At 47.6% G+C, this 24,894-nt stretch overlaps 12 protein-coding genes across 12 annotated transcripts; 7 read left to right on the top strand and 5 right to left on the bottom strand.

The window, feature by feature from the left end:
* Positions 1–429: 429 nt before the first annotated feature.
* Positions 430–1,249, top strand: FIBRA_07019 (uncharacterized protein; the record flags this gene model as incomplete). Its single annotated transcript, XM_012328719.1, has 5 exons — positions 430–494; positions 543–648; positions 709–840; positions 891–1,076; positions 1,136–1,249. 5 exons carry the CDS (start codon positions 430–432, stop codon positions 1,247–1,249), a joined length of 603 nt encoding a protein of 200 aa, XP_012184109.1.
* Positions 1,250–3,606: 2,357 nt separating this feature from the next.
* On the top strand, positions 3,607–4,501 carry FIBRA_07018 (uncharacterized protein; the record flags this gene model as incomplete). The annotated part of the gene is made up of 6 exons (XM_012328718.1): positions 3,607–3,768; positions 3,824–3,930; positions 3,988–4,045; positions 4,101–4,167; positions 4,226–4,269; positions 4,319–4,501. 6 exons carry the CDS (start codon positions 3,607–3,609, stop codon positions 4,499–4,501), a joined length of 621 nt encoding a protein of 206 aa, XP_012184108.1.
* A 243-nt stretch (positions 4,502–4,744) lies between these two features.
* Positions 4,745–6,565, bottom strand: FIBRA_07017 (uncharacterized protein; the record flags this gene model as incomplete). The annotated part of the gene is made up of 7 exons (XM_012328717.1): positions 4,745–5,314; positions 5,376–5,402; positions 5,455–5,714; positions 5,767–5,859; positions 5,912–6,267; positions 6,408–6,463; positions 6,518–6,565. 7 exons carry the CDS (start codon positions 6,563–6,565, stop codon positions 4,745–4,747), a joined length of 1,410 nt encoding a protein of 469 aa, XP_012184107.1.
* Positions 6,566–6,848: 283 nt separating this feature from the next.
* FIBRA_07016 (uncharacterized protein) lies at positions 6,849–8,582 on the top strand (the record flags this gene model as incomplete). The annotated part of the gene is made up of 12 exons (XM_012328716.1): positions 6,849–6,872; positions 6,919–6,936; positions 6,987–6,993; positions 7,051–7,229; positions 7,282–7,405; positions 7,455–7,502; positions 7,553–7,561; positions 7,615–7,918; positions 7,973–7,994; positions 8,058–8,374; positions 8,427–8,506; positions 8,560–8,582. 12 exons carry the CDS (start codon positions 6,849–6,851, stop codon positions 8,580–8,582), a joined length of 1,155 nt encoding a protein of 384 aa, XP_012184106.1.
* A 284-nt stretch (positions 8,583–8,866) lies between these two features.
* Positions 8,867–10,237, bottom strand: FIBRA_07015 (uncharacterized protein; the record flags this gene model as incomplete). The annotated part of the gene is made up of 5 exons (XM_012328715.1): positions 8,867–8,888; positions 8,943–9,207; positions 9,263–9,914; positions 9,969–10,033; positions 10,084–10,237. 5 exons carry the CDS (start codon positions 10,235–10,237, stop codon positions 8,867–8,869), a joined length of 1,158 nt encoding a protein of 385 aa, XP_012184105.1.
* A 401-nt stretch (positions 10,238–10,638) lies between these two features.
* On the top strand, positions 10,639–12,147 carry FIBRA_07014 (uncharacterized protein; the record flags this gene model as incomplete). The annotated part of the gene is made up of 6 exons (XM_012328714.1): positions 10,639–10,704; positions 10,761–10,941; positions 10,998–11,062; positions 11,117–11,768; positions 11,821–12,073; positions 12,126–12,147. The coding sequence occupies 6 exons, from the start codon at positions 10,639–10,641 to the stop codon at positions 12,145–12,147; spliced, it is 1,239 nt and encodes a 412-aa protein (XP_012184104.1).
* Positions 12,148–12,703: 556 nt separating this feature from the next.
* FIBRA_07013 (uncharacterized protein) lies at positions 12,704–13,095 on the bottom strand (the record flags this gene model as incomplete). The annotated part of the gene is made up of 3 exons (XM_012328713.1): positions 12,704–12,840; positions 12,896–12,987; positions 13,043–13,095. The coding sequence occupies 3 exons, from the start codon at positions 13,093–13,095 to the stop codon at positions 12,704–12,706; spliced, it is 282 nt and encodes a 93-aa protein (XP_012184103.1).
* A 324-nt stretch (positions 13,096–13,419) lies between these two features.
* FIBRA_07012 (uncharacterized protein) lies at positions 13,420–17,480 on the top strand (the record flags this gene model as incomplete). The annotated part of the gene is made up of 15 exons (XM_012328712.1): positions 13,420–13,631; positions 13,692–13,770; positions 13,826–13,841; positions 13,899–14,076; positions 14,129–14,282; positions 14,343–14,414; positions 14,470–14,722; positions 14,774–14,922; positions 14,978–15,114; positions 15,179–15,276; positions 15,324–15,399; positions 15,459–15,645; positions 16,172–16,339; positions 16,397–16,643; positions 16,711–17,480. 15 exons carry the CDS (start codon positions 13,420–13,422, stop codon positions 17,478–17,480), a joined length of 2,796 nt encoding a protein of 931 aa, XP_012184102.1.
* A 154-nt stretch (positions 17,481–17,634) lies between these two features.
* FIBRA_07011 (uncharacterized protein) lies at positions 17,635–18,875 on the bottom strand (the record flags this gene model as incomplete). The annotated part of the gene is made up of 7 exons (XM_012328711.1): positions 17,635–17,788; positions 17,845–17,908; positions 17,964–18,099; positions 18,150–18,230; positions 18,285–18,493; positions 18,550–18,700; positions 18,774–18,875. The coding sequence occupies 7 exons, from the start codon at positions 18,873–18,875 to the stop codon at positions 17,635–17,637; spliced, it is 897 nt and encodes a 298-aa protein (XP_012184101.1).
* A 671-nt stretch (positions 18,876–19,546) lies between these two features.
* On the top strand, positions 19,547–20,516 carry FIBRA_07010 (uncharacterized protein; the record flags this gene model as incomplete). The annotated part of the gene is made up of 3 exons (XM_012328710.1): positions 19,547–19,671; positions 19,727–20,140; positions 20,198–20,516. 3 exons carry the CDS (start codon positions 19,547–19,549, stop codon positions 20,514–20,516), a joined length of 858 nt encoding a protein of 285 aa, XP_012184100.1.
* Positions 20,517–21,368: 852 nt separating this feature from the next.
* FIBRA_07009 (uncharacterized protein) lies at positions 21,369–23,338 on the bottom strand (the record flags this gene model as incomplete). Its single annotated transcript, XM_012328709.1, has 12 exons — positions 21,369–21,431; positions 21,491–21,601; positions 21,657–21,710; positions 21,761–21,895; positions 21,953–22,102; positions 22,303–22,379; positions 22,438–22,537; positions 22,592–22,616; positions 22,666–22,859; positions 22,917–22,964; positions 23,029–23,168; positions 23,230–23,338. 12 exons carry the CDS (start codon positions 23,336–23,338, stop codon positions 21,369–21,371), a joined length of 1,206 nt encoding a protein of 401 aa, XP_012184099.1.
* A 384-nt stretch (positions 23,339–23,722) lies between these two features.
* On the top strand, positions 23,723–24,764 carry FIBRA_07008 (uncharacterized protein; the record flags this gene model as incomplete). The annotated part of the gene is made up of 5 exons (XM_012328708.1): positions 23,723–24,210; positions 24,267–24,327; positions 24,380–24,452; positions 24,513–24,684; positions 24,734–24,764. 5 exons carry the CDS (start codon positions 23,723–23,725, stop codon positions 24,762–24,764), a joined length of 825 nt encoding a protein of 274 aa, XP_012184098.1.
* Between the last annotated feature and the right edge of the window lie 130 nt (positions 24,765–24,894).

Raw genomic sequence — 24,894 nt, 5'->3', positions numbered from 1 at the left:
TCTATTGCCTCATAATTCGACCTGTGGGTACTGCGGGCCTCCAGGCGGCAGAAGTGAAGCAAAAACCAACTGTCATTATGCAGAATGCATACCCTACCAAATGTCGTGCGAGGTAAGAACACGCTAAACTATTGTTACTCCGGAATAGAGGAAGATAAACACCCGTGAAATCCGCAGGCATACCAGCGGATGATCGACCATGGTTGGAGACGGTCTGGAACCTATTGCTACAAGCCTGACTTGAAGAAATCATGTTGTCCAGCATATACAATAAAGTTCGTCCATCTACTGTACTTGGAACCATCAACACACAAGGATCAGCATATCTAGGCTTGACGTACTGCAATTCAAACCCTCGAAGAGCCAAAGAAAGCTGGTCAATCGGTGTGACCACTTGATGCTATGTATTCGTCGACTTTTCTCACCTTGATGCTTATAAGCTGGAATCGATTCATTCTGTATGGAGACGACGTCGATGACAAAGACGTTCGGAAGTTCGTACAGTGCAGCTGCGGTTAAGGCATGCCTCACTATCCTCTCAGGGTACTCAAATCTTCAAAGACGGCTTCATTCTCGTTAGTGGAGGAAATTCATGCATCAGAGCATGAATTTCTCCCCAGTGGTTTCGCCGCACAACACAAATTCCAGGTGAGTGTTTGTATAGTGATGAGCTTGAGGTGCTCCGTATGCTGATGTCGCTGTCTGCAGGTGTCGTTGGAGCCATCTTCTTTTACCGATGAGAAGTTTGCGCTATACGAAAGTTATCAGCGACAAATACACCTTGACGAAGATAACACACGTCACGGCTTCAAGAGGTTTCTGGTTGAGACGCCTCTGCATGTCAGTGCAGATGCTTGTACTTTGATCGGACCCTGACCTAGGGTATCTAGCGTGAAGCCATCAAGTATGCGAGGATCCGCCCTGTTCATCTGCCTCTCGAATATGGTTCATACCACCAGATGTATCGGCTCGATGGAGAGCTGATCGCAATGGGAGTCATTGATATACTACCTGAATGTGTCTCCAGTGTTTATTTCATGTACGAGAAGAAATGGGAGAGGTTTTCGTTGGGCAAGGTACTGTTGATTAGCTCCAACTAGCCCTATTAGCTAACACTGGATGCTTCAATCGGTAGCTGAGTGCTTTCAGGGAATCCGCACTCGCGAACGAAATGCACAAAGCCGGAGTTGTCAATGTTAAATCCTTATATATGGGTATGGTTGTGACAGTCATTTCATTCAAATTTTAAGCATCAGCGCTGGATTACTCAGGCTTCTACATTCATTCCTGCCAAAAGATGCGCTACAAAGGCGAATACTTACCTTCCTATCTGCTCGACCCGGAAGAATATACATGGTTTCATCTCGATAAGTGCCGCCCTCTCCTTAACCGGTATAGATACGTTAGCTTTGCACATCCGGAGCACGGGCTTGATGGATTACCTATGATCACCGAAGGTGAGTGACAATCAACATATCGCGCTGTGCCATAACAGGTCGTCTCGGTGAAGCAGATGATACCGGCAACGATCATTCTCCAGATCTCAGTGGTGTCCGATCATTGGTTGGAATTCACAACCGGCAGGCAATTACTGCCCCCATAACGGTGAGCGGAGAGTTGGCATAGTTGCGATCCTACTTTGACAATATTGGATATCTTGTAGATGTCCGTGGAATGGCGAAACAAAAATACCAGACGTGCGATCACTACGCTTGTGGACGGACTAGGTCCACAGTTGGCTAATGACGTATTACTATACTTCGAACACGAGTTGTAATCTCTCGTTGAGTATACATAAAGCTTTTACGTATGAGCTGCATATCACAGACTGTAGAGAATTTAGGAATGAAACTGTAAAAGGAGCAGTTGTTCATAAAGATGTACCTATCTTTCCCCCAGGCCTGGTCTTACATTACCTTTAGAGACAGATATCAATGAAGGCGACAAATTTTGATGGTCTGAGAATGCATGACGCATCCTTCAATTGATGATCGACCGGAACTGGTCAGTCAAAGCCGTTAGAGGCCTTCGTCATTAATCACGGTGGTATTTAATAGACAATGGAATCCAGTATGCCTGCTGGGTGAGGCAAGGGGTATTCCGTTGGGGTAGACGAGGAATATGAAAGCACGAACATAACAGGACTTATTAACGCATGCATGCCCTCGTTCACCTGGCAATGATATACAATACCAGCGGGAGTCGCCACAACATGAGCCATTTCGATCTCGTTTTACTACTCTGATGTTTGTATGCTTCCTCTCATCGAAAGCGTGCAATAAATTTATCAAAATGATACAGTCGCTTTAGTTTGAACTATACGCCCAAGGACTTTGGATGAACGAAGACGAATGTCGCAGATAAACAGCATTGGATGATCAAAATGAATGGGCTAGTAAGCCTTGCTCAACACAGAACCTGCATATATCTTACGTGACTCCTCCCGAGAAAATCCTCACAGCGGGCATTATTTCCTCGTCCATGGCACCGCGCGCTTTCCGAATATCCATGGTGGTCAGTATGGCAGTAGTATCAATAGTATCCACAACCATACCATATATACTCGTCCAGTCGGCGAAAATGTTGTGGGCTCATTGAGAGGTAGTTCATGAATCTTTCCCAACAACGGGATGGAGAATAGGCCTGAAGAGAGCACGAAAAATCAGAACATAAATCAAGAACTGGGGAATGACATAAGCAATGGCGAGACTGCCAACACAGCGAGTAATCGCATTCAAAGGACATTGCTGGAGGCGCGTGCCCGATAGTGCTTTGCTTGTTGTCATCTTGCGCCTTGTACACTGGCGGTAAATTGAATCATTATCTTCTAACTTTTGCAACCAGAATACTGGTAGAGCTGGATTACAGGCTAGGTCGCCTCGCAATATAACTCTCCATGTGTGTGAAGGTGAGAGGAGTTTGGAGTGTAGGTTACACCTCAATGTTTTGATATCAATGGGACCCAAGAAGACAGAAACACCAAGTATCTCCTATGCAATATAATGTGGTAGTCACTTGTCTTCCTGGCTGTACTGGATAAAATCCCTTCGTACATGCAGGGTATGATGTCGTGACTCGTTAGAGTATGAAGTCTCTCTCCAAAGTGAACTTGATTCAAATCACAGACGCACGGGAAGGCGGTAAACTTTTTAAGGCATTTGCGGCCCCCGCGCAGCACGGTCTTTGGGTTAAACGAAATACGAACATGTATTTAGAATTTTCTGGTGGAGCGAGCAGCACGCAGAGGCCCACTTACAGTCTTGTCTGATGCACGAGCACCCAACTATATGACGAAAATATTCGAAATCTATAGGTTATTCATAAGCAAACGGTCAATACTGGGTCTTACAACGATCAAATTTTCTTCCTCCAACTTCTCTTAAACCTTTGTCGTTCTTTGAATGTTCAAAGTTACGAACCTGAGATAGAGTCAAATTTTCAGTATAACATATAGAGGCACTCGCTATCTAGCTGCACCGTGACATCGTGAGCGGGTCGCACTGAGTTCGCCTGAGCATACGGGTTACCCCAACCTTGCTGCCAACAGTGGCACGCTGATCATCGTGGGCGCCTATCACTCTGTGACGAGTCTTGTGCACACGCACAATGTTACGCACTCTCAAATACCTTCGCAGCTCATGCGGTGAATTCATGAAGGCGCATCAAACACTGAGGCGCACATTACAGTCACTTCTGTGGTTGCCTTTGGGTATTACTTTTGTCGAGTACTTCTACACTTTGAAGTCAATTAGAGGAAGGAGCATGCAGGTCATGACAGAGCCTCTTCTTTGTCAATTCACCGGCTGACGATACAGTTAGCTAGCCGACGCTCAATCCAGACTCTTCGTCATGGCGAGACGTTGTTCTGTTTGACCGCTTCGCAATACGAATTTTACGGAAATATGAGAGGGGAGACATAGTTGCATTACAGTACGTTCCACTCATATTATGAGTTGATTTATAAAACTGGTTTGTGGCTCCATCTAGATCTCCAACAGACTCGAAGCTGGTAGTCAAGAGGATAGTCGCTTTGCAAGGGGACATGGTACGCTTCGAATCCGCTCCGATCACCGAGCTTCCGGTTCAGATAGAATGAACAGGTCAAGACGTTGCCACCTTATCCCGATGTAGAAATTCGCGTCCCTCAAGGTCACGCCTGGGTGGAAGGTACGCAATGCTTTTCTAGTTATCAACATACATTTGGAATCTCACTGGGTCCACGTAGGCGACGAGGCTTTCCATTCAGAGGATAGCAATACATTCGGACCGGTAGGTGGCATACACTATGCTCATGCATTGTCAGCTCAATCCGACGTAGGTGCCACTTGCACTGATCGAATCCAAGCTATCCTTCGTTGTCTGGCCGCTTGCGCGGTACGGTCCAATTAGAAAACCGTCTTCGCCGAACCCAAATGATCCCAGAGACCCTGCATGGCGGATAAAGAAAGCTGCAGTAGAGAGAGAGCAATGGAGGAACTCTCGCATTACCATAGCGCAGTGAGGATTTTTTTAAGCTAGACATCAAAGCGCCACGTTATTGACCTCACACTCTAACTGATTCTGAGTATATCGCATATTGTCCGTGACCCAGTGTCTATGAGTACAATCAATTTGCTGTTACTATGGTAAGAAATGCCAGAGGAACAGGCGAGAAACAGATGAGACAAGCCGAATGTGAAATGAGAAAGGTCAAAGGTTGACTACATAGCATGAGCCTGCCCTGCGCAATAGCCAACCTCCCAAATTAGTGATCAGTATGGAACTCTGGTGAGTCATGATGCTGATACTGGGCGTATTGTGGATCGAGGGGAACGGCGCTCTGCGACCCGCCATAAACACTATATGGATTACCCATTGCACGCGTCGGCTCGGTTCTGGCAAATGGTGCAGCGCTACTCGTAAGATGAGCCGTACTTCCATAGTCCTCCTCGTAAACGCCTTGCTCCTCAGGCAAAGTGCCGACAGACTGCGTATATTGATGTTGGGATGGGTATGGTTGATTGTAGGCTGGCATTGGTGGGAAGTCTGCCGGGTTGTAATCGGGATTGAACTGGTTGGCCCCACTCGGCTCGTAGTAGTAGTCGTTTTGCGTGCTATAGATACTCGCTTGCGGCCCACGCGTGCGCATGGACGCTTTATCGTCTTCATCATCGAGAGAAACATTCGGCAGAGTCGGCTGCGGGAGAGGCTTAGCGATGAATTCACCCTTCTTGTTCTTCAGGTGAGAGAAGTCTCCAGCCGCTTCCTTCTTGGCGAGAGCGGCAGCTTTCGCCAATCGCTGCTTATTCCTCCGTTTGATGATCTCCGCGATACGCTTTCAATTGAATTATATGATGATGAGTATCGGTTACGCGAACATCCCATAAAAATATTACCTTGTCGACCTTATAGCAGCAATATTCCTAGTCAAATAAATCTATGAGCATCGTACCAAGATGACAAAATTTAACCGACCTTCAGGTTTCCTTGGATGTAACACAGCAGTGGAACATAGCATATGGCAGCAGCAATAAGCATGAGCAAGGATAGGGCGAAGATAAGCGTAGTGAAAGCGGTCGAGATTGTAAGAGCCGTTGTGATATAGTCGTTACCGGCGAAGTACTTTCTCAAATCGTACCATTCACCTTGACTCTCGCGCGACAGATAGAGCGCATATAGAGTGAGTGCATTAATTGACTGGCGTGGTCCTTCGGCAAAGACTAGTCGCTTCCAACCTATACAATGGTTTTACCGAGGATACTGAATATACAAAGCGATCTCGCACACCTTTGAACGTGAAGAAGACGAAAAAGGCGAAGTCGTCCATTTTCTTCGTAGAGCTTGAAATATGGCAGAAGAAACAAAAATGATCGTACGACCCTGCACCAAAAGTAAGTTAAACCAATCTATTGAGCTCATGGAAGGTGCTTACGAAGGGAGTAGTAGTGGTTTGCTAAAACATTGGTGAACGCATAAGATATATCACGGCTGGCGATGATCTTCTTCGCCTTGTGCATCTCGTACGCCAGCTGCAAGAGGTCAGGTTCTGGCATTTGTGGAGGAAGTGGGTGGACACTGACAAGTAAAAATGATGCAATGATACATCCAAAGAAGAGCCACTTTCCGATGCTGAACGGGATGTAGACACAGCCGTTTCCGGCACCTTGTGTACAGTCGTTGTAAATCTGATTTGACCACGTCTTGGACGTTAACATAGTCACCGCGGTGAAAATGTCGGAGACATAGACAAGAAATGAAATGAGGACGGTGATATATAGCCATAGATACCTGTGAATACGCATTAATACGCTGCACGAGCCAACGGCACTCAACAAGCTGAAGCAAACTAGCAGGCCAAGCGCGACACCACGAAGCTTCGCAGCAAAGTCATGCAAGGTTCCTGTAAAGCTTGAACGGGATTCACTTACTTCATGCGCATTCCGCATGAATGGTCGGTGAAGTCCCGGGTATCGACGAAATCGAACTGACAGATTTAGGGTAAACAGACAAACACCAGTATGTATAATACCGTACAGACCTTATGGTCCGGGACGACTTCTCGCTTCCAAGTACTGCCTCCACACATCCTGAGAGAAAGAGCGTGACGAACGGGGATCCGTGTTGGTTACTGAGGGAATGGGTAGCGACGAGGGGAGCTGCGTGACAGAGCAGCGTCCGGGCCAGCCAGTCGCTATAGAGAGCAAAGAGCGGCTGGAGAGAAGGGATGGTACGGCGTAATGGAGGGAGAGGAAGGAGTGCAAGTTCACAACAGTCTGCCGACGCCAGTTGCTACAGTTGCTAGCCGCCCAGCATCGCCTGGCGGCTCGCTTTGCCTTTTCAGGACACAAAAGCTTCGTACAACAGCCACCATGACCACTGTACAGAAAATAAAGGTAAGGGCTTTGACAAAAAGGTCCATTCGATCTAACGGGGGGAAAGGAAATCGAAGATGAGATGGTGAGCACGCCAGCGTAGCTTGCTGAGCTCAATCTAACATGCATCCCTAGGCTAAAAGTATGTGTCTACAACCCGACTGTGGCAGGATCTGCTCTCTGAGATATTTGCTTCTAGCCCAAAAGAATAAGGCCACAAGCTATCATTTAGGGCAGCTAAAAGCCAAACTTGCCAAACTCAGACGTGAACTACTAGGGCCACAAGGTGGAGGCGGTGGAGGTGGTGGGATCGGATTCGATGTCGCTCGGACTGGTATCGCTTCAGTTGGCTTTGTGGGCTTCCCTTCAGTTGGAAAGGTGCGCACAGTGAACGGAAGCGCGCGCCACTTAATTGAGCCTTGGGCTATAGTCGACATTGATGTCTAAACTCACTGGCACACATTCTGAGACCTCGGAAATCGATTTCACAACTCTTACGACTGTCCCGGGTACCCTCAAGGTTCACGGCGCCCCCATACAGATTTTAGATCTACGTGAGTGGTACGGTATCGCATTTGTATGGTGCTGTGATTTTTTTTTCAGCTGGTATCATTGAGGGAGCGAATGATGGTCGAGGCAGAGGTCGACAAGGTATCTCGCACTCAATTCGTATCTATTCCTGTTTCCTGATTTTATTTCAGTCATTGCCGGTATGCGCATTTGTCTGTCTTGGACCAGCGTCGACTTCAATGATCCTCCCCAGTCGCCCGAACATGTAACTTAATTTTCATCGTGCTTGACGTGCTTAAACCTCTCGGTGACAAGACAATCATTGAGTCCGAACTTGAGGCATTTGGTATCAGATTAAACAAGAAACCTCCAGCAATTATGGTGAAGAAGAAAGAAAAGGGTGGAATTGCCATCACAAATACGGTACCGCTGACGAATATCGATCAAGATGAAATCAAGGCGATACTGAGCGAATACAAGATGAGCAATGCGGACGTTGCAATACGTCAAGCGAATGCTACCGCTGACGACCTTGTCGATGTCATTGAGGGCAATAGGTCGGTCTTATCAGCTGCCAATGTGTCCATTCCCCACGCTGACACATCTGATAGGGTATACATACCCGCCATTTATGTGAGTGCAATCAATCCTGCGATTTGGTATGTTTGCTTAGATATTGGATGGCCTTTTTTGCAGGTTCTAAACAAGGTTTGGAAAAATTTCCTCATTTTTTGGATAACTGCTAACAAGCAGCAGATTGACGCAATCTCCATTGAAGAACTCGATTTGTTGTACAAAATCCCTAACAGTGTACCCATTTCTTCGCGAGAATGGCTCAACATTGATGAATTGATGGAGATCATGTGGCGAAGACTTGACTTGGTTCGCGTGTACACAAAGCCAAGAGGAGCACCACCCGACTACAGTGCTCCCGTCGTATTACGGCGCGGGAAATCTGCGGTCGAGGACTTCTGTAATGCAATTCATAAAGAGATTGCGAAGCAAATGAAATAGTAAGTCGGTAAATTGTCGTCCGCGAGGGAGCAATGAATGTATCTTTTTCAGCGCGGTTGTTTGGGGAGCAAGCGCGAAGCACGCGAGAGGTCAAAAAGTCGGACTAGAACATGTGCTTGAAGACGAGGACGGTAAGATCTCATATGATACATCAGGGCGTTGCATCTTATCTCCGTATTTTTAGTCGTACACATATCAAAGAAATAAGGGTAGTAAACATTGATCATCATGTTGTCTGCACAAGTATGATGTAGTTCAGCACCACACTTATCAGAGGGATCGATCGCATTATATCGATTGCAATGTAGAATTATCAGGACCACTGTCCGTAACGACCGATTGATATGAACAGCACGACACTGGGTAAGGAAGGAAAGGGAATAATGATAGTTCGAGATGAGACACGGCGAACGGACAAGATGACAGAGTGGTGCATGGAGCAGCGCATTAGAGAGCTGTTGATGTTGGTAAATACTGAATGTAGATAGCTATCAAAAGTCTTCATCTAGAGAACTGGGGAGCGCATAAGTAAATCGCGCACTTGTTCGAGTAAATGGATCAACGTACAATACTCTGGTGGTATGTGTACTCTCCGTGAGAGTATTCGTCCCATTGGCAGATGAATGTAGTCCAGCCATCGCGTACTCAGAGACCCGTTTTTCAAAGAAATTAGTCTTGCCTTGCAGCGATATCATATCCATAAAGTCAAAAGGATTCGTGGAATGATAATAGTTCTTATTTCCCAGTGTCGTGAGGAGCCTGTCGGCGACGAACTCAATGTACTGGCACATCAATCGCACATTCATGCCTATCAGGGCACACGGGAGAGCCTCTAAGTAGTTTCATCGGCGCATGGAAGAGCTGTGGATAGTGATAACATGCATTACCTGTCAAGAACTCCTGTTCAATTATCACTGCTTCTGTGATAATCGCCAGAATGACGGAGGGATGTAGGCGTCTTCGCAGATGGTGATAAAGCAAACAGGCGAAATCAGTGTGCATGCCCTCGTCGCGTATGATCAGTTCGTTTGAATACGTAAGACCAGGCATAAGCCCACGCTTCTTGAGCCAGAATATGGATGCGAAAGACCCCGAGAAGAATATACCTTCGACAGCAGCAAAAGCGACCAGACGTTCTGCAAAGGAAGACTGCTTATCGGCGATCCAGCGTAACGCCCAATCCGCCTTCTTCTTGATACAAGGTATAGTCTCGATAGCGTCGAAGAGATGCGCTCGTTGCTTCTGGTCCTTGATATATGTATCGAGGAGTAGAGAATACGTTTCCGAGTGGATGTTCTCTATCATGATCTGGAAACCGTAGAAACAGCGAGCTTCGGCGACCTGTACTTCGTTCGAAAATCGATCGACAAGATTCTCGTTCACGATACCGTCGGAAGCCGCGAAGAAGGCGAGTACATGCGAGATAAAGTATTTTTCATCATCATTTAAGCGGTCCTTCCAGTCCCAGAGATCGTGTGAGAGGTCAATCTCTTCGGCAGTCCAAAAAGATGCCTCTGCTTTCTTGTACATCTGCCAAATCTACGCCTGAAGTATAAGAATAAAGCGTTCATCGTATAATGATGTCGAACGTACGTCATGGTATTGAATAGGAAAGAGAACAAAGCGGCGCTTAGATTCCGTTAACAACGGTTCGAGATCTAAGTACGATTGTTTAAAACGCGTCTCGAAATTCGCTTGATGGTCTTACATTCAGGTAGATCTACTTCGCCAATGAAGCGGGGAGGCTTCCCTACGTCTTTCTTGTCAACATCTGAGTGATGCTCCGACAAAGCTTCTACCCCTGTAGTGAACGGAAGTAGATTGGGAGGATCAAAATATTCAGATAATAAGGCGTGCCCCATAAGACGATACGAGTTATAAGATTGTAATTTACTCGCAGGATCAGGGGGGTCGGTAGGATCCGTGGACGGTGGAGGCTCAGCGCTGAGCGCTCAGGCAACGCTCAGGTAATGAAAACGAACGCGTCGTATCACGTGATACGCGAGACTTCCGCATTCGGCTGTAGGTTCTGACCAGATCCACAGCTGCGGTCACGTGTATGCAGAATTGCTTAGGCGAAGGCGGCCGCGACGCGCTTACGCGCCTACGCGTGATGTTTACACGCGACGCGACGCGTCGCGTTTGTTGACCAACCAAAACAACGCGCCAACAAGTTCAACCATATAAAGGCGCGCTGTATTTTGCCGTTCTTTCGACATCGCTCTTGCAGATCTTTGTGTTTACCCCTCTCTTCTTATATACAATGTCTTTCGTTGGCATAAGCACCCCTCCTCGTGTCGCGTCACCCACTCCTATTCCGAGCAAAAGAGTATGTTGATCACTGTGGGTCCTGCTAGTTATGAGACTTACTGGTTGTTCATCCAGGCTGCTGCTGCCTTCAATCCCATGTCACCCTCGACAACAAAAGCTGGGAGGAAGACCCAGTCTGACCTCAACGATGAGCGACTATCGAAGGGGCCTAAATCTTTGATCGAGGAAGAGTCGCGAGAGATAGATTTAGATGCCCTTCGCAAGCGTTGGGTTGGAGAGGTAGACTTGCCGGAACGTATGTATTTTGGCTAGTGTGAGGCCCGTTGAGTGATACTCAACGCTTCATTGCAGACATGGAGCCGCTTTTGATGGAGTCTAAGCGCCGGTTTGTCCTTTTTCCTATTCAGTATCATGAGGTTAGTCTTTCGATATCGTGTATTAATACATATCTAATCAAATTTCCCTTGCAGATCTGGCAAATGTACAAGAAAGCCGAAGCTTCTTTCTGGACAGTTGAGGAAGTCGACTTGTCGAAAGACTTTCACGATTGGAACAACCGTTTGAGCGACAACGAGCGTCATTTCATTTCGCACGTCCTTGCTTTTTTCGCCGCCTCTGATGGGATTGTTAATGAGAACCTTGTCGAGCGTTTTTCCAACGAAGTCCAAGCTGCGGAAGCGCGGTGTTTCTATGGTTTCCAGATCATGATGGAGAACATTCATTCCGAAACATACTCTCTGCTCATTGACACCTATATCAAGGATCCCCAACAGCGGGAACACCTCTTCGATGCTATCGAGACAATTCCTTGCATCAAGAAGAAGGCTGATTGGGCGCTGCGCTGGATTTCTGACAAGGGATGTTCATTCGCGGAGCGTCTGGTTGCCTTTGCTGCAGTCGAAGGGATCTTCTTTTCCGGCTCGTTCGCCTCGATATTCTGGTTGAAGAAGCGTGGTCTTATGCCCGGCTTGACGTTCTCGAACGAACTCATTAGCCGCGATGAGGGCATGCACACTGACTTCGCCTGCCTATTGTTCAGCCATCTCAAGAGACGACCACACCCAGAGGTTGTTAGGAGGATTATTGCGGAGGCTGTTGAAATTGAGCAGGAATTCCTCACAGGTATTTAGTTATCTCTTTCGTTTGTCATTTGATTGACATCACCCCATATTAGATGCGCTGCCCTGCGCGCTGATCGGCATGAACTCGGGACTAATGTGTCAATACATCGAGTTCGTGGCGGATCGCCTGCTCGTTGCTTTGGGCGACTCGAAAATGTATGGCTCGACAAATCCCTTCGATTTCATGGACATGATTTCGCTTCAAGGGAAGACTAATTTCTTCGAGAAGCGGGTCTCTGATTATGCTAAAGCGGGGGTCAATGCATCGGCAACCAACGTGAAGTCGGAAGTGTCTGCAAAGAGCTTGTGAGTTGAATGCTCTGGCGTTGTTGTTCTTGGCGCTCATTATTTTGCCCAGTTCACTCGACGAGGACTTTTAAATGAACTCTCATGACTATCTTATTCATTACATCCTATTCTCGTTGATCATGCTGCATCTGCCTCTGTCACTGTCACCGTTTATTTAGAAGTGTCATCCATAGCAATAGTGATATCTCTGTACCTTCCAACTGTACTCTTAGACGTAATGCAATCTATTATAGCATTGGCATGCTGAATGAGTTTTGTGCAACTAAAGGGAAGAAGGTTTTAGGAGGTAGCCAGCCTTTATTAGTAAGGGAGGGTATCTATATCTAAAATACTTATCATTGTTGTAAGTTATCTAGCATGAGAATATTTGGTGATGATTTAAGGGTACTCCATATGGTAAGTTACATGCAGTATTACTACTGAGGAATAATCATTGACCAGACCAGTAGGAAGTTTTTGACTTGGTGCAGAACTGCAGCAATAAAATGTCAAGCTCTGAAAGGAATATACTCCACATGAGATGTTGGGGGTAGCGATGAGAAAAACCATTGGTACTTCGTCGCAGATCGTACACAGGCTCACCGCATGCGATTCATCGAAGATGCTGTCGTGATACCGTGATGAGAATTAGCGGTTTTTCTTGGACTCTGCAGGACCCCGTGCTGTTGTCCCGAGTCGCTCTTCACGTATGGACACGATGATGTACCCAATTAAGACGGCATTGGCAGCAATAATAGCCGTAATGGCAGCAAAAACGGTATTGCCTGGAATATAATATAGAGTCAAAAGAGTCCTGAACATGGACATGGAGATACGGACCGTCCCAGAGGTAGTCTTTGGAGAGAAAGTACGACGCGATGGGGGCAATTGCTAGAAGAGCGGCGAATACGAGGAGTTTTGCAAAAATTCCCCTAGAATGGGACTTGAGTGGGTGAGCCATGAGCCCTAAGAAATCAGCGAACGCACCCCTGCTCTACTGCCTGTGCCGCCGATGCTCCAACTTTGGTTTGTTCGCTCATCTTTATTTAATTTGTGCTCGCCCGTTCTTCAGGCAGTGATATTATCTGAGTGTGTTAACCGAAGACGAGAGAAGAGTGGCAGACGCCAGTAGCAGCGAAAAGCCACTGGTGTAACGTCATCGACAACTGACCGCGATCGAGCGCATCAAATCCCCGCGCGCAGAGTCGGACTGCTGCATCTTGTGTATTCCCTTCCTCCTTGTTCAAGCCCCTCTGTTTGGCACTCTCCGTAGCAGCCGTAATATTTTGCGATAGCTGAGACTTCGCGCGGCATCCAGGGAAGTTCAAAGAAGGGCGTTGGAACTCGTGAAGGCGACTGTCGGGATGCAACACGCACGGGTTACAGCACCTTCTTCCCCCTCCCTTCGCCTGTTTCCCGAATACGAGACAACACATCCAGAATCTATCCCTGAGCAGCAGGATGACAAGTCGGAACCAAAATCATCGGGGTGGATATCATGGAGTCTCATGGACACCGCTGAGCTGGACATCTTTCTTGCGTCGACCTGTCTCAAATTGCTCTTGTTCTCTGCATAGTATGTGACGCATGCCGGTGGGTTAAGTTGCGGTACTTACTAGGCTCATGCGTTGTTTAGTCGATCTACAGATTTCGAAGTTCATCGGAACTGGCTCGCTATAACGCATTCCCTTCCAATATCGAAGTGGTATTATGATGTATGTCTACGCGTTTCCGCCGAAACTGTGTTTCTCATTAGGTACCCACATTCAGACAACATCCGAGTGGAGTATGGGCAATATATCTCCCATTTCTGCACCTGAGACTCATCATTGAATACATGTAGCTCTGGACTATCCACCCTTCTTCGCCTATTTTGAAAAGATCATGTCCATTCCTGCATACTTTATCGATCCGCGCATTGTTGATCTGAACAATCTCAACTACAATGCGTGGTCCGTCGTTGCATATCAACGGTCTACTGTAATCATGACAGAGCTTGTCCTGGGAGCAGCCCTTCTCAGGTAATGTGTCTTGGTGTTTGTTCAGATCTCGTAGAGTGCTGATAGTGAACAGATTCATACGAGGAGCGGTCGACCCGTCGGCTCAGCGCATTATATCAGCGTCTTTATTCCTTCATCCTGGATTTCTCATAGTCGACCACCTGCATTTCCAGTACAATGGTTTCATGTTTGGGATCCTTCTGTGGTCTATCCTAATGGCCCGTAATGTATGCGTGGACAACGTACCTCCGACGGATTGACCAGCTGACATTCTCGCATTATCTTAGGACAACAAGTTGGCTAGCGGCTTCCTCTTTGCAGTCCTTCTCAACTTCAAACACATATATATGTATCTCGCAGTATGTGCACAATCATGATTTCAGAGACGTGGCGCTGAAAACCCACGGCTCATAGCCAGCTTACTTTATTTACCTTCTACGTTCATTTTGCCTCTCGCCTTCGGGCGCCTTACTTCCGGCACGTTTCATCTCTCTAGCGAATGCTGTGATTCTCGTCTTCTTGGTGTCGCTTGGCCCATTTCTGCTGATGGGCCAATTACCTCAATTGCTCAGCAGGTTGTTTCCCTTCACCCGTGGGCTAAACCATGCCTACTGGGCGCCGAACTTCTGGGCTTTGGTCACCGCCTCAGATAGGGTGCTCTTAAAATGTAATCATCTGCCCAGACTTAGATTTCGGCACTAATTCATATGCAAACTAGTTGTCAAAGGCGGTCGAATGCCGGCGCTGGCTGTCAATATGTCTGGCGTCGCTTCTACTTCTCGTGGACTGGTCGGTGATACCATCTTCGCTATATTGCCTAATGTAAAACCTATACACACATTTATCATCACCATTGTGTTCCAAGTTGTCAGTCCAATATCCTTCAAAGCGCAGAATCATTTGCTGATTCCATCTTTTCCAGATTTACTTGGTGAAATTGTGGAAGACGCCGACGTACAAGTCGTTCCTGACCGCCTTAACGTTGTGCGGATACACGTCATTCATGTTTGGCTGGCATGTCCATGAGAAAGCAGTCTTACTTGTGCTCGTACCATTTAGGTGTGTCCTAGATGCCCTTACCAACACTACCATCTCGTTAAAATCTGGCTTTTGCATGTTCAAGTCTACTGGCAGCTGAGAACCATGCATACTTCCGCACGTTCATGATTGCTTCATTTGCGGGGATATTTTCTTTATTTCCATTGCTCTTCACGCCAATGGGTCAGTATTGTACATTCATGCTATAATTTGGCTTATAACTTCCACAGAGACACTGATTAAAGTAGCGTACTCTACCATCTGGGCTATCCTAACCTTCACGCCTTTGCATCAGCGAGTGTACGAGTGGGTATTCTCCGTCAGATTTATTCGCCGTTGTGTCTTACGCGCGAACATTAATTTAGATTTCCCCGTTCATTGCCATTCGTGATCATCGACAGCCTCGAGAAGCTCTACGTGGCAGGCTTCGTGCTCCTTCAGTTATGTGTCTCGCTTTTCCCCGTCTTCGATGGTCAACAATCAGAAGCACTAAAATTCTTACCATTGATGTTGACGAGCGTGTACTGTGCTACTGGTCTGGTCTGGGCATTTGTACGGTTGTCGGTAATCTACTTGAAGCAGCAATACTAACTGTGTCTGGACTGTGCTCGATACCATTTTTGGCTTTGTGACTGGACACCCACGTAGCAGGAATGCTATGCCGGACTGTACGTAGATGAGAATTACATGAAATGGGGTAAAATCGACTTTTTTATGTAGTGGGATGTACGTCACAAACTATGGCAAGCATCGGTGAGAAGGCTCGCCGCCCGCCTCAAACAAGGACAATCAGAATGAATATCCCACAAGATATAGGTAGAGTCTCCGCACGAGGTGTGTCAGATGTTGACGGTCTCGAGGAGGCATAGAGTAGTAAACTTGTGGTCGACGAATTGAGGCCGGAGAACAAGATTCACATTCTCTTATACTCAGGTCGCTAGACGAGCACGTGCCTCGATCGTGAATTAATGATGCACGAGTTGCACGAGCCACCCTTATTTCAGCTCAAGAGCCTGTTGTGCGTTCTCAACAATTACTCCCATTAATCACGCTTCTCTGTCTCCGAGCTGCTACTCAGATGCCAGCGTTGTCGCGCACCTCAGAATTTCGTGCAATTCTGCAAGAGAAACAGAATGAAATTCCAGAGACTAAACGTCGTAAGATCACATCAAGACGTGCTGCAGATGGTCAACGCGAGGTTCAGGATATTCTCGGGAAGGAATACCTAGCGGAGGCATATTTAATTGTACGTATATGATGTGACATGCCTTCGCTCAAGTAACGATTGTGAATCGGTCCCCAGCTACAACATATCAACTCTCTAACTCGTATGCTGTCGGCTGTCCGGAGACCATATCTCAACTTAGACACTCGTCCTTCTCCATTGTCTCGTGAGCCATCACGGAACATAGACCTCAACTCCTCGGATCAGTCGTGGGCAAATATTCGCCATCTCACGAACGAGGAGAGGGACCAAATTGACCTGCAAGCCAGAGTCATCCTCTCAAGATGTGCGGATCGAGTAAAGAGATTAGAAGCAATGGAGAAACGTGAGAACTGCTTTACGCATATACTACGCGCTCATCCTCTGTACCAATGATCTTCGTTGCCATCTAGAGCGTGCAGAGCTGGCCGCGAGTCGCAAGAACCCCATTATCAGACTCTTGCCCGCGCGATTGCGCCAGGACGACCAAACTGCTGCGTCCGACTTCATAGCTGCACACCATTCCAGTGTAACATGGTACCTCAGCCGTCGGTTGACAGACACTAGCCAAACTTTGAAAGACATGCAAGAGGAACGCATGAAGCGGCAACTAGAGCGTACGCGCACACTAGGCTCTGGGGCTGCGCGAGAGGCCATGTACATGGATATGTCTGGATCGCTACCCTCACCCGCGGAATCGCCGGCAAGTGGCAGCTGGCTCGGCAACGCATCTAACCTCGCGTCGAGTTTCGCAGCCAGCATTAGTCCCGCTGAGAATGCGCACTCTACGATGATACTGAAGCCACCTTCCACGCCATCGGACGACTTCTTCGACGATACCGACGAGGAAGACATGGAGCTCACAGCCTCGCAAATCATGCAGTTTGAAACCGAGAACGCAAACATCCTGCAATCCGTTCAGGATACCTTAGTCTCCGTACAACAAGCCGAGTCTCGGCTGATGGAGATTAGTGCGCTGCAGATGGAACTTGTCACGCACTTGACACGGCAAACGGAGCAAACGGAGCAGCTCTACGAAGATGCGATCGCGACCGCAGCAACAGTAGAGAAGGGAAACGTGCAGCTGAAAGAGGCAAGACGGAGAGCGAGAGACAGTAGAAAGTGGATATTGCTGTTCCTCATTGGAGCTAGTTTGTCGTTACTATTCTTGCACTATTACTGATAGACATCCAGAAATGGCTGTCTTCACTATCACATCCCTGTAGATTCACTTACGGCACATAAGGATACTAGCATGCAATGCAAATAATATTCCGTGGACCATCCAGTCTAATGCATGATTATGTGGGATACAAGATACAGTAATAGAAACAATGTCAAACGGGGGACCGCGGAACCGTGTTCTGGTAGCTGCCTAGCAGAGGCGCATCCTCTTCGGCTTCTTCAATAGCCTCTGCAGCTAGTTCGTCGATCCTTGGGGAAAGACCTTGTAACCGTCGTATTTCCGTCGTCATGGCCCGATAAATGACCCTACCCAATCCCATTAATATTGCTATAATACTACTGGTCATAAATATATCACGTACCAGCTAGCAGTAGCACCGAGAAGCAACCCTCCTACGGATACCACCGCATTGAGGATTACGGTTGCTATGCAAGTAACATATATTACGCAGAGATTTCAGAGAAAGAGAATAGACCCTACAATTATCCATGTGGCTTCGTTGTTCACCGTCAGAGAGAGACGCAAGACGAGAGCCTACGAAAACGAAAAGTGCAATCTTAGGGAATACAACAAAAGTTGCCAGGAAGAACTGCCAAAGAGACACAGCCTCTATAGACTTCACCGTCGCGTAAGTACACGGGAGAGGAAGAGTGAATAACAACTTACAGCGAACAGTGCATTCGAGTAGACCCAAGGAGGGAATGGTGATGCACGGATTAAGACGATCAACGGCAGACCCTTGGCAGCCTACGGTGGTACTGATTAATACTATGAATATTGTGCGTGCATGGGATCACGTACAATAACGGTCTCCAGAGCTTGCCATTTCTCATTGGACGACGACCACTGTCGAAGTCTCTCGCTGAAGAGGAAGCGCAAGACAGTGAAGGAGAAGGCAGAGCCCAAGAGTGATCCGCCTGCAGCTATGGTAAACCCCTTCATGCCGTACGCATAGCCACATAGTGTGACAACGGTCGTATGTCCGATGCACGGGGGAAAGGATATTATTGCTAAAGAGGAATCAGCCTCCGCTTATGCATTCTGACCATAGAGTGGCGAAACATACTGAGGATGCATCCGAGTAATATCCATCCGTACCAAAGGTGGCTGATCCTCTGTGCCAGGTTATAAAGGCTCTGGCCGATTCGGCCAGGTCCAATGAGAATAAAAATGGTACCGAGAATAAGATAGAGACATGCTGTGGCCCAGATGAAGAGCTAGTTCAAGGTACACGAATTTTGTAACGTTTAATTCAGCGGTTACAGGGGCTTTACAATAGATGAGACTTACTTTACCGTGAATGCTCAACTTCTGATAACGCCTGAAGGCAGCTCCTATGTAATACTTGCAGACAGCAAAGAACCAGCCAAGCCGGCCGCCTATCGCTGCCATGGGAGATGCACAGGGCTGTAGGGACAGGTTATGGGTTGGATCAAGGCGTAACGGGGGCGCCGAACATGGCAGTCATGATTCATGAGTAACGTCCTGCCCACATCCAAGGCGCTACTCACACCACGGCTGAGTTTCATCTCTTGTGCGTTTCGCAAGATAAGAGTGCATGGAGAAGTTTTCGGCCTACCGTGTGTGTGCCCTCGTTCTAGTCACGTCCGCACATTTCACTCATGACATTTATGCCAGGATCCTGGGACAGGAATCCAGGTATTCATGACCTGTCTGAACCTTGCGACCCACCTCACTTACACATATACCCAAGCCATTTCTTAGACCAATCCCGCCATCAGGGTCTGAAACTCTTACGAGCATTATACTTCCCTTTGGCTATGTTGTAGGAACCATTCGGACAACGCTCGTGCTTGTGCTGGTGCTGCTCTATCTTTTCTCGGTGCATGGTATCTGCTTCGTCCTTGTGAGCATCCACTTGGATGTGTCCGTGGGCCGTCACTCATAGAAATAGAAAATAGTCCCACCTCTATATCGAGTGGTGACTCATTTTTTCACTACCATTATTGCACGGTTAGCCTTACTCGTACTCGGACTACCATGGATCTCGGTGGAAGTTGTTACACGTAAACGCGGGTCAGTCTCGGTGAGCATGCGTGTCTATGTCTTCTCACCAGCGTTCCAACAGGCGGGGTGTCAAGCCCACGGAAGGCTGGAATCCTACCGTCGGTGACCTAATTGTCTCTAACTGGACCTCGACGGTAGAGATCCTCTGGTTAGCTTTCCGGTGAGCTTCTCTTGTCTACAATGCAGCCTTACGGCGCCTCATCATGATTATGTAGATTTGATCCCATATTTGTCTTGCCCGTACATTCTCCTGCTGCTCCTGATCCACAGCTCTCAACGCCCCCTGCATCTCCCATCACTCACACGCCAGGAAGACGCACAGGTACAGGTTCAGCAGCCATCTCGTCGCCGGCTACTAGAGCGCCCACCGCTCCCGTACCTATAGTCGGCTTCCGTGAAGTATCCTTATTGTCTATGCTAAGTGCGACGGGGCATGTTGTAACTGCTACCCAGCTCGGAACTTCTGGAATAGAAAGCTTGCAACAGATCCGGAGTCGGGCGGACCGCCCAGTCGTTGTGTTCCCTGAATGCACAACCAGCAATGGCAGAGGACTGCTCAGATTTTCAGAGCTATTCAAAGATGTTGATGTTCCTGTGAAGAAATTTAGAGTGTTCCTCATGTGCGCGCGGTAAGTAACGAGTCACTTTTTTCTTGTGAATGTACGGCCCTAAAGACCAGTTCTTAGCTTTGACCCACCCACTGCCCTGTGTCCCAGTATGACCCATCCTATTCCTTCGATGATGCTCAATCCACTCTCGCATATTTTCACCCTCACCACCTCCCTCATACCCCTTTCAATGTCCATTAAACTGCTTTCTCCGACGGACTCGCCCAGTTCAGGCACTTTCCTCGCCAGCGAGTTCATCACGCAAGGCAAAACAGATGATATCTTAACTGAAGCTTGCGCAGCCTTGATCGCACAGATAGGGAAAATAAAAAGAGTTGGCCTTGGATGGGAAGATAAGCGTGCTTTCTTGGAGTTCTACAGGGGAAAAAGGCGATGAAGCTAGCTTCAATCTATCGAAATGCGTTAGATTAGATCGCTCTAACAGCGTAGAAAGGCTATATTTTAAATACTTCAACAGCTCAACTTGAGCCCGGAAGATATCATTTTTCGGGAGTGCACGCGAAAAAGGACATCAGCAGTCTGTAGTGCTCTTCAATCCGCACCCATCGTAAAGACTCTTGAAATACTGACATGATTGTCCCATAGCTTGCCTATCACCTGTCTTCGTCTTTGTGAGGCTTGTACTGGAGCGAAGATTTCTATGCGCTGATGTCATCAACACCTGCTGATGCCTTCGCGCGGTAAAGTCACCCTCAAGCGACATAGGGCACTGAGTGAGTCAAGACAATGTCACGTAATCTGCGACATTTTTCCTTCTGCGGAGGGTACGCCTTACTATAAGACCGAGAGAAATGAACTCTGTAAGCATTCTTACAGTTGTTAATCGATTTCGTATACTTCTTGTTCGATGTCTTCTCGCTCGATGGTCTCGAAAAAAAGCTCAAAGAGGATCTTTATGTACCTCCTATGCCACTTGTACATGCCTGAACTAATTGCTTCTCGTCAGAATGGACTCATCATACTGGTTTCAGCTGTGCGGAGGCCGTCGAGAAAGAATGTATAGGACATGCTAATAGGCTATTGCACAAGCTTCCAATTGTCTTAGGCTGAATCCTCAGAAGCGTTCAAACGCGGTCACGTGTCAAAATGTGCTATACGCACGGCCTAGACATTCTACAGACTCTGAACACTGTGATACACATAGTTGAACGAGGAAGTTAGTCTACAAGGACTACCTTGGATTAGTACAGCATCTGAAGCTCAGCGAGATGATAAAAGTACATTGATATTACAATCTAGCTTGAGGCCGTACAATCTCCTGGAACGCCCTACGTAAGTCGCTCTTGAGATCCTGTTGGAATCGGCATTCTATAAGCAGGGTAAGTCCAGACATAGGGATATGCGACGAACCTCCAAGTCCTCCACACCAACACTAATCCTAACAAGGCGAGGGTCCGCACTTGGGTCAACGGAGCTACGCTGTTCAATAAGAGACTCGACACCTCCCAGACTCGTCGCAGGCTAGAACACACATTTGTCCAGCTTCGTTGACGCGTCAAATGAACGTAATACTTACTATGAAATACTTCAAAGAATGTGGTAGAAGTCTCGCGTACTCTGAGTCAATCAGCTGGTTCATTGGTTAGCTACAAGCCTGCAAGAGAGTAGGGACTTGCTCACGAAAATAGAGAAGGTAGGATTCCACCCGCCCTCCATCTGAACTTTAGGGTTGAATCCTCTGTCGTCTGTGCCTTGGAGACTCGAATGCCAAACTTTGTCGATTACACCGGCCGGTATCCCGTCGTGTGCCTTTCCCTAGAATAAGCACCTGATCAATGAGAGCGATGATAGACCAAGGCTGTTAAAATGTACCCCCTCGGCCAGACTCAGCCACCGAGCAAGGCCCTCCGCGCTTTCCGACTGGCGGGGCACACGCAAATGCAGTGTGCGAAGGGAACGCAGGAGCAGCCACGACTCGAGGGAACCCATCATGGATCCAAGGAAGGTGCGATGCGTCCAGAGCTGCGACATAAATATAAGTCAGGCAATGTAGTTTTTGACACACTAAAGTAGTGCGAGGAAAATAGCGATACCGCCGCCGCCTATCGTTATCCACAAACGGAAGACCGCTAATATCCGACATGGGAAACAACAATTTCATATATGGAAAGGCGGGACCAGGATAGCCGAAATTGATTATCGCAGATGGCAAGTTCACTTACCGTCTTCCACTCATCTCCGCTCTGCACGACGAGAACGCCACAAAGCAGATCAGAGTGTCCACCAAAATACTTAGTGCCTTGTTTATCAAGATGGTAATAAGTCGCGATAACGCCGGCGTAGCCGGACACACATACCACTGTGGAGGACCATGTCTGCTCCCCATTTGAAGGGGTACTGAAGAGGTGGAGGGGCGAAAGTCGAATCGACTAACAACTTTCCTCCGGCTGCATGTACCTGTAATCGATGTGATTGTTAGCTAATGACGAGAGCAGTATAGGAATTTGGTACCTTGTCTGCGTAGAATTTGATATCCCTGATCAACATGTTCAGCGATCATTTCCACGTAGATAGCCGAACAGCACACGACTCGCCTAGCTTCGCCTGTTGGATTGAGAGGCGTTTCTAACCAACACAAGTCGCCCGGTCGAAACTCGTCATCTATTCCGATGATTGGTAAGTCGCTTCCATGACTATGCTGGTATACCGCGATGGTGTTATGACATCCGTGGTATCCACCAGAGATGGCGATACGTTTGGGACGGAAGTAAACTAGGGCCTATAAGATGAAACAATCAAAGGGTGTCAAGAGACGAAAATACAGCGTGAATCTCACGGCATATGAAGCGGCCAGACCTGATGCGTATGTCATCGCATATCCGCCCTAATATTCACGAAATATTCACACATCTTTGCAGAATAGCGTCGGCGGAACGGGCTCGACTTACGTTGATTTTGCTGAGCACATGTTCTGCACGCGTGCTGATGTTCTGCGTGTAGCGTGAATAGATGTGTCTTGTCGGATTCCGGAAATCAAAATCCTCTGGATTAGGCGGAATATTGTTCTGAGGCAAAGGTGCTCTGAAAGCTTGTCAATGCGCATATGTTGGACTTAGCTTTGCATACTCGTTTGTTTTAGAGCTGCTTACTGGACGTCACTGAGATGGATGGAGCTACTTCTTGCCCATGAGCGAACTCGTCGTCGCCGTGGACGAGTACGGTTCCAGTCAGGCGCTGATGCAAGGTTTTAGGTGACATGATAGTTAGCCTGGCGGTCAACGAGACAAGTAGGAGGTGAAAGGAATTGGTCGCATCAGATGGTCAGCCGTTCATCCATTTATATGATACTTATAGTTCCTACGGCACGGTGTACCGCATCGCGATTTTCCAAGTGACTCGGCGGTCGGCGACGGGCGTGTCCCGTTCTGGATGTCAGGATGTGCACGTGACGTTGACGCGACCGCGTTTGAATCAGCGGTTCAAGTTCAAGTTTGTTAAGAGCGTGACGGCGTCAATTTCTTGTTCTTGTCTCATCCACTGAGTACTACTTATCCTCTTCACGCCTTCAGGCAGTTCTGTCTTTACTGGATATTAACTTTATAGCCTTTGGTCCCCATAATTTGGCGCATCCCTCCCTGCGTCATGCCTTGCTTCACTATTCTATACACTGTCTTCTTGTCTACGATTCTAGTTTCACTGTATGTTTCTAGAGCAGCCGCTGCCGACATCAGTGCATTCAAGACGGGTCTTGAGAAGAGATACAGCACTGCTCACTCGCTAGGTGACAATTACCAGTTCAACTCTGGGGATGGCTGGCAAGCGATCAACGTCACCAACCTCCAATACAAATATTCTCGCTCAACTTCAGACCTCAGCGTAATGGCCACACATCTAGACGGTCCGCATCATCATAGGAAGAGGTCCAGCAAGAGTTCGGGTCCCAAGAAATCAAGCAAGTCAAGCAAGCAGTCTAGTCCTAAGAAATCTGACATCAAGATGTACTCTACGAGCGCTAATTCAACTGCCAAGTCTATCACTAAGGGTCTCCTCGGGTCTGTTAAAGGGTCTATCAAGGACATCGTGAGCACAATCAAAGGTGTCGGCAGTCCCGAACCCGTTACAATTACATGGTATACATTCGTGGGATCCAGTAATAACTAATGTCCTGACTGCAAGTTGCTTCTAGGTATACCGGCCACGATTTGTTAAACCCAAGCTGTTGGTCGAATCCTAGTTGGGCACCTACTGTACGTCTGGAAGGGCATTGGGACCTATCAACCCTGACGTTTTGTACTGTAGGATAACTCTTTCGCGTGCGCTCTGACCCTGAACGGTTGGACTGATAAACCAAAATGCTTCCAATTTCTCGAGCGTGTGCATCAATGCCATTAACTGTGTTCATTTACGTTCTGAATTTCTCTTTATTTCCTAGTTTGCAATACGTCCAAGAAATGCGTCTTCGTCCGCGTCGTGGACTCGTGTGCCGGCTGTGCCGGTGGCTCTAAACATGTTGATCTCACTAAGGCTGCCTTCTCCGAATTGGCAGATCTCGACGAGGGGATCTTAACTGTACAAATGCGACCAGCGACCTCACCGGATGGGTGGTATGTAGAAACACCTGTTATCCAAATTCGACAGCTGACGATAATACAGGCTAGAGAATCTATGGGGTCCAAAAGCTTAAATCATACACCGTTAATCGCAAGGAATCCGCAAATATTGTCTTCCCTGCCCTAGACTTACTGCCATCATGAACCAGACGAAGGTCTTTCCTTGTGACTGTATCAGCATCATTAGATCTGTGCCCCGCCCAT

Source organism: Fibroporia radiculosa, assembly GCF_000313525.1.
Source record: "Fibroporia radiculosa TFFH 294 genomic supercontigs, scaffold9995, whole genome shotgun sequence".
NCBI lineage: Eukaryota > Fungi > Basidiomycota > Agaricomycetes > Polyporales > Fibroporiaceae > Fibroporia > Fibroporia radiculosa.
Note: the sequence above shows the minus strand (reverse complement) of the source record. Positions and strands in the feature narration are given on the sequence as shown.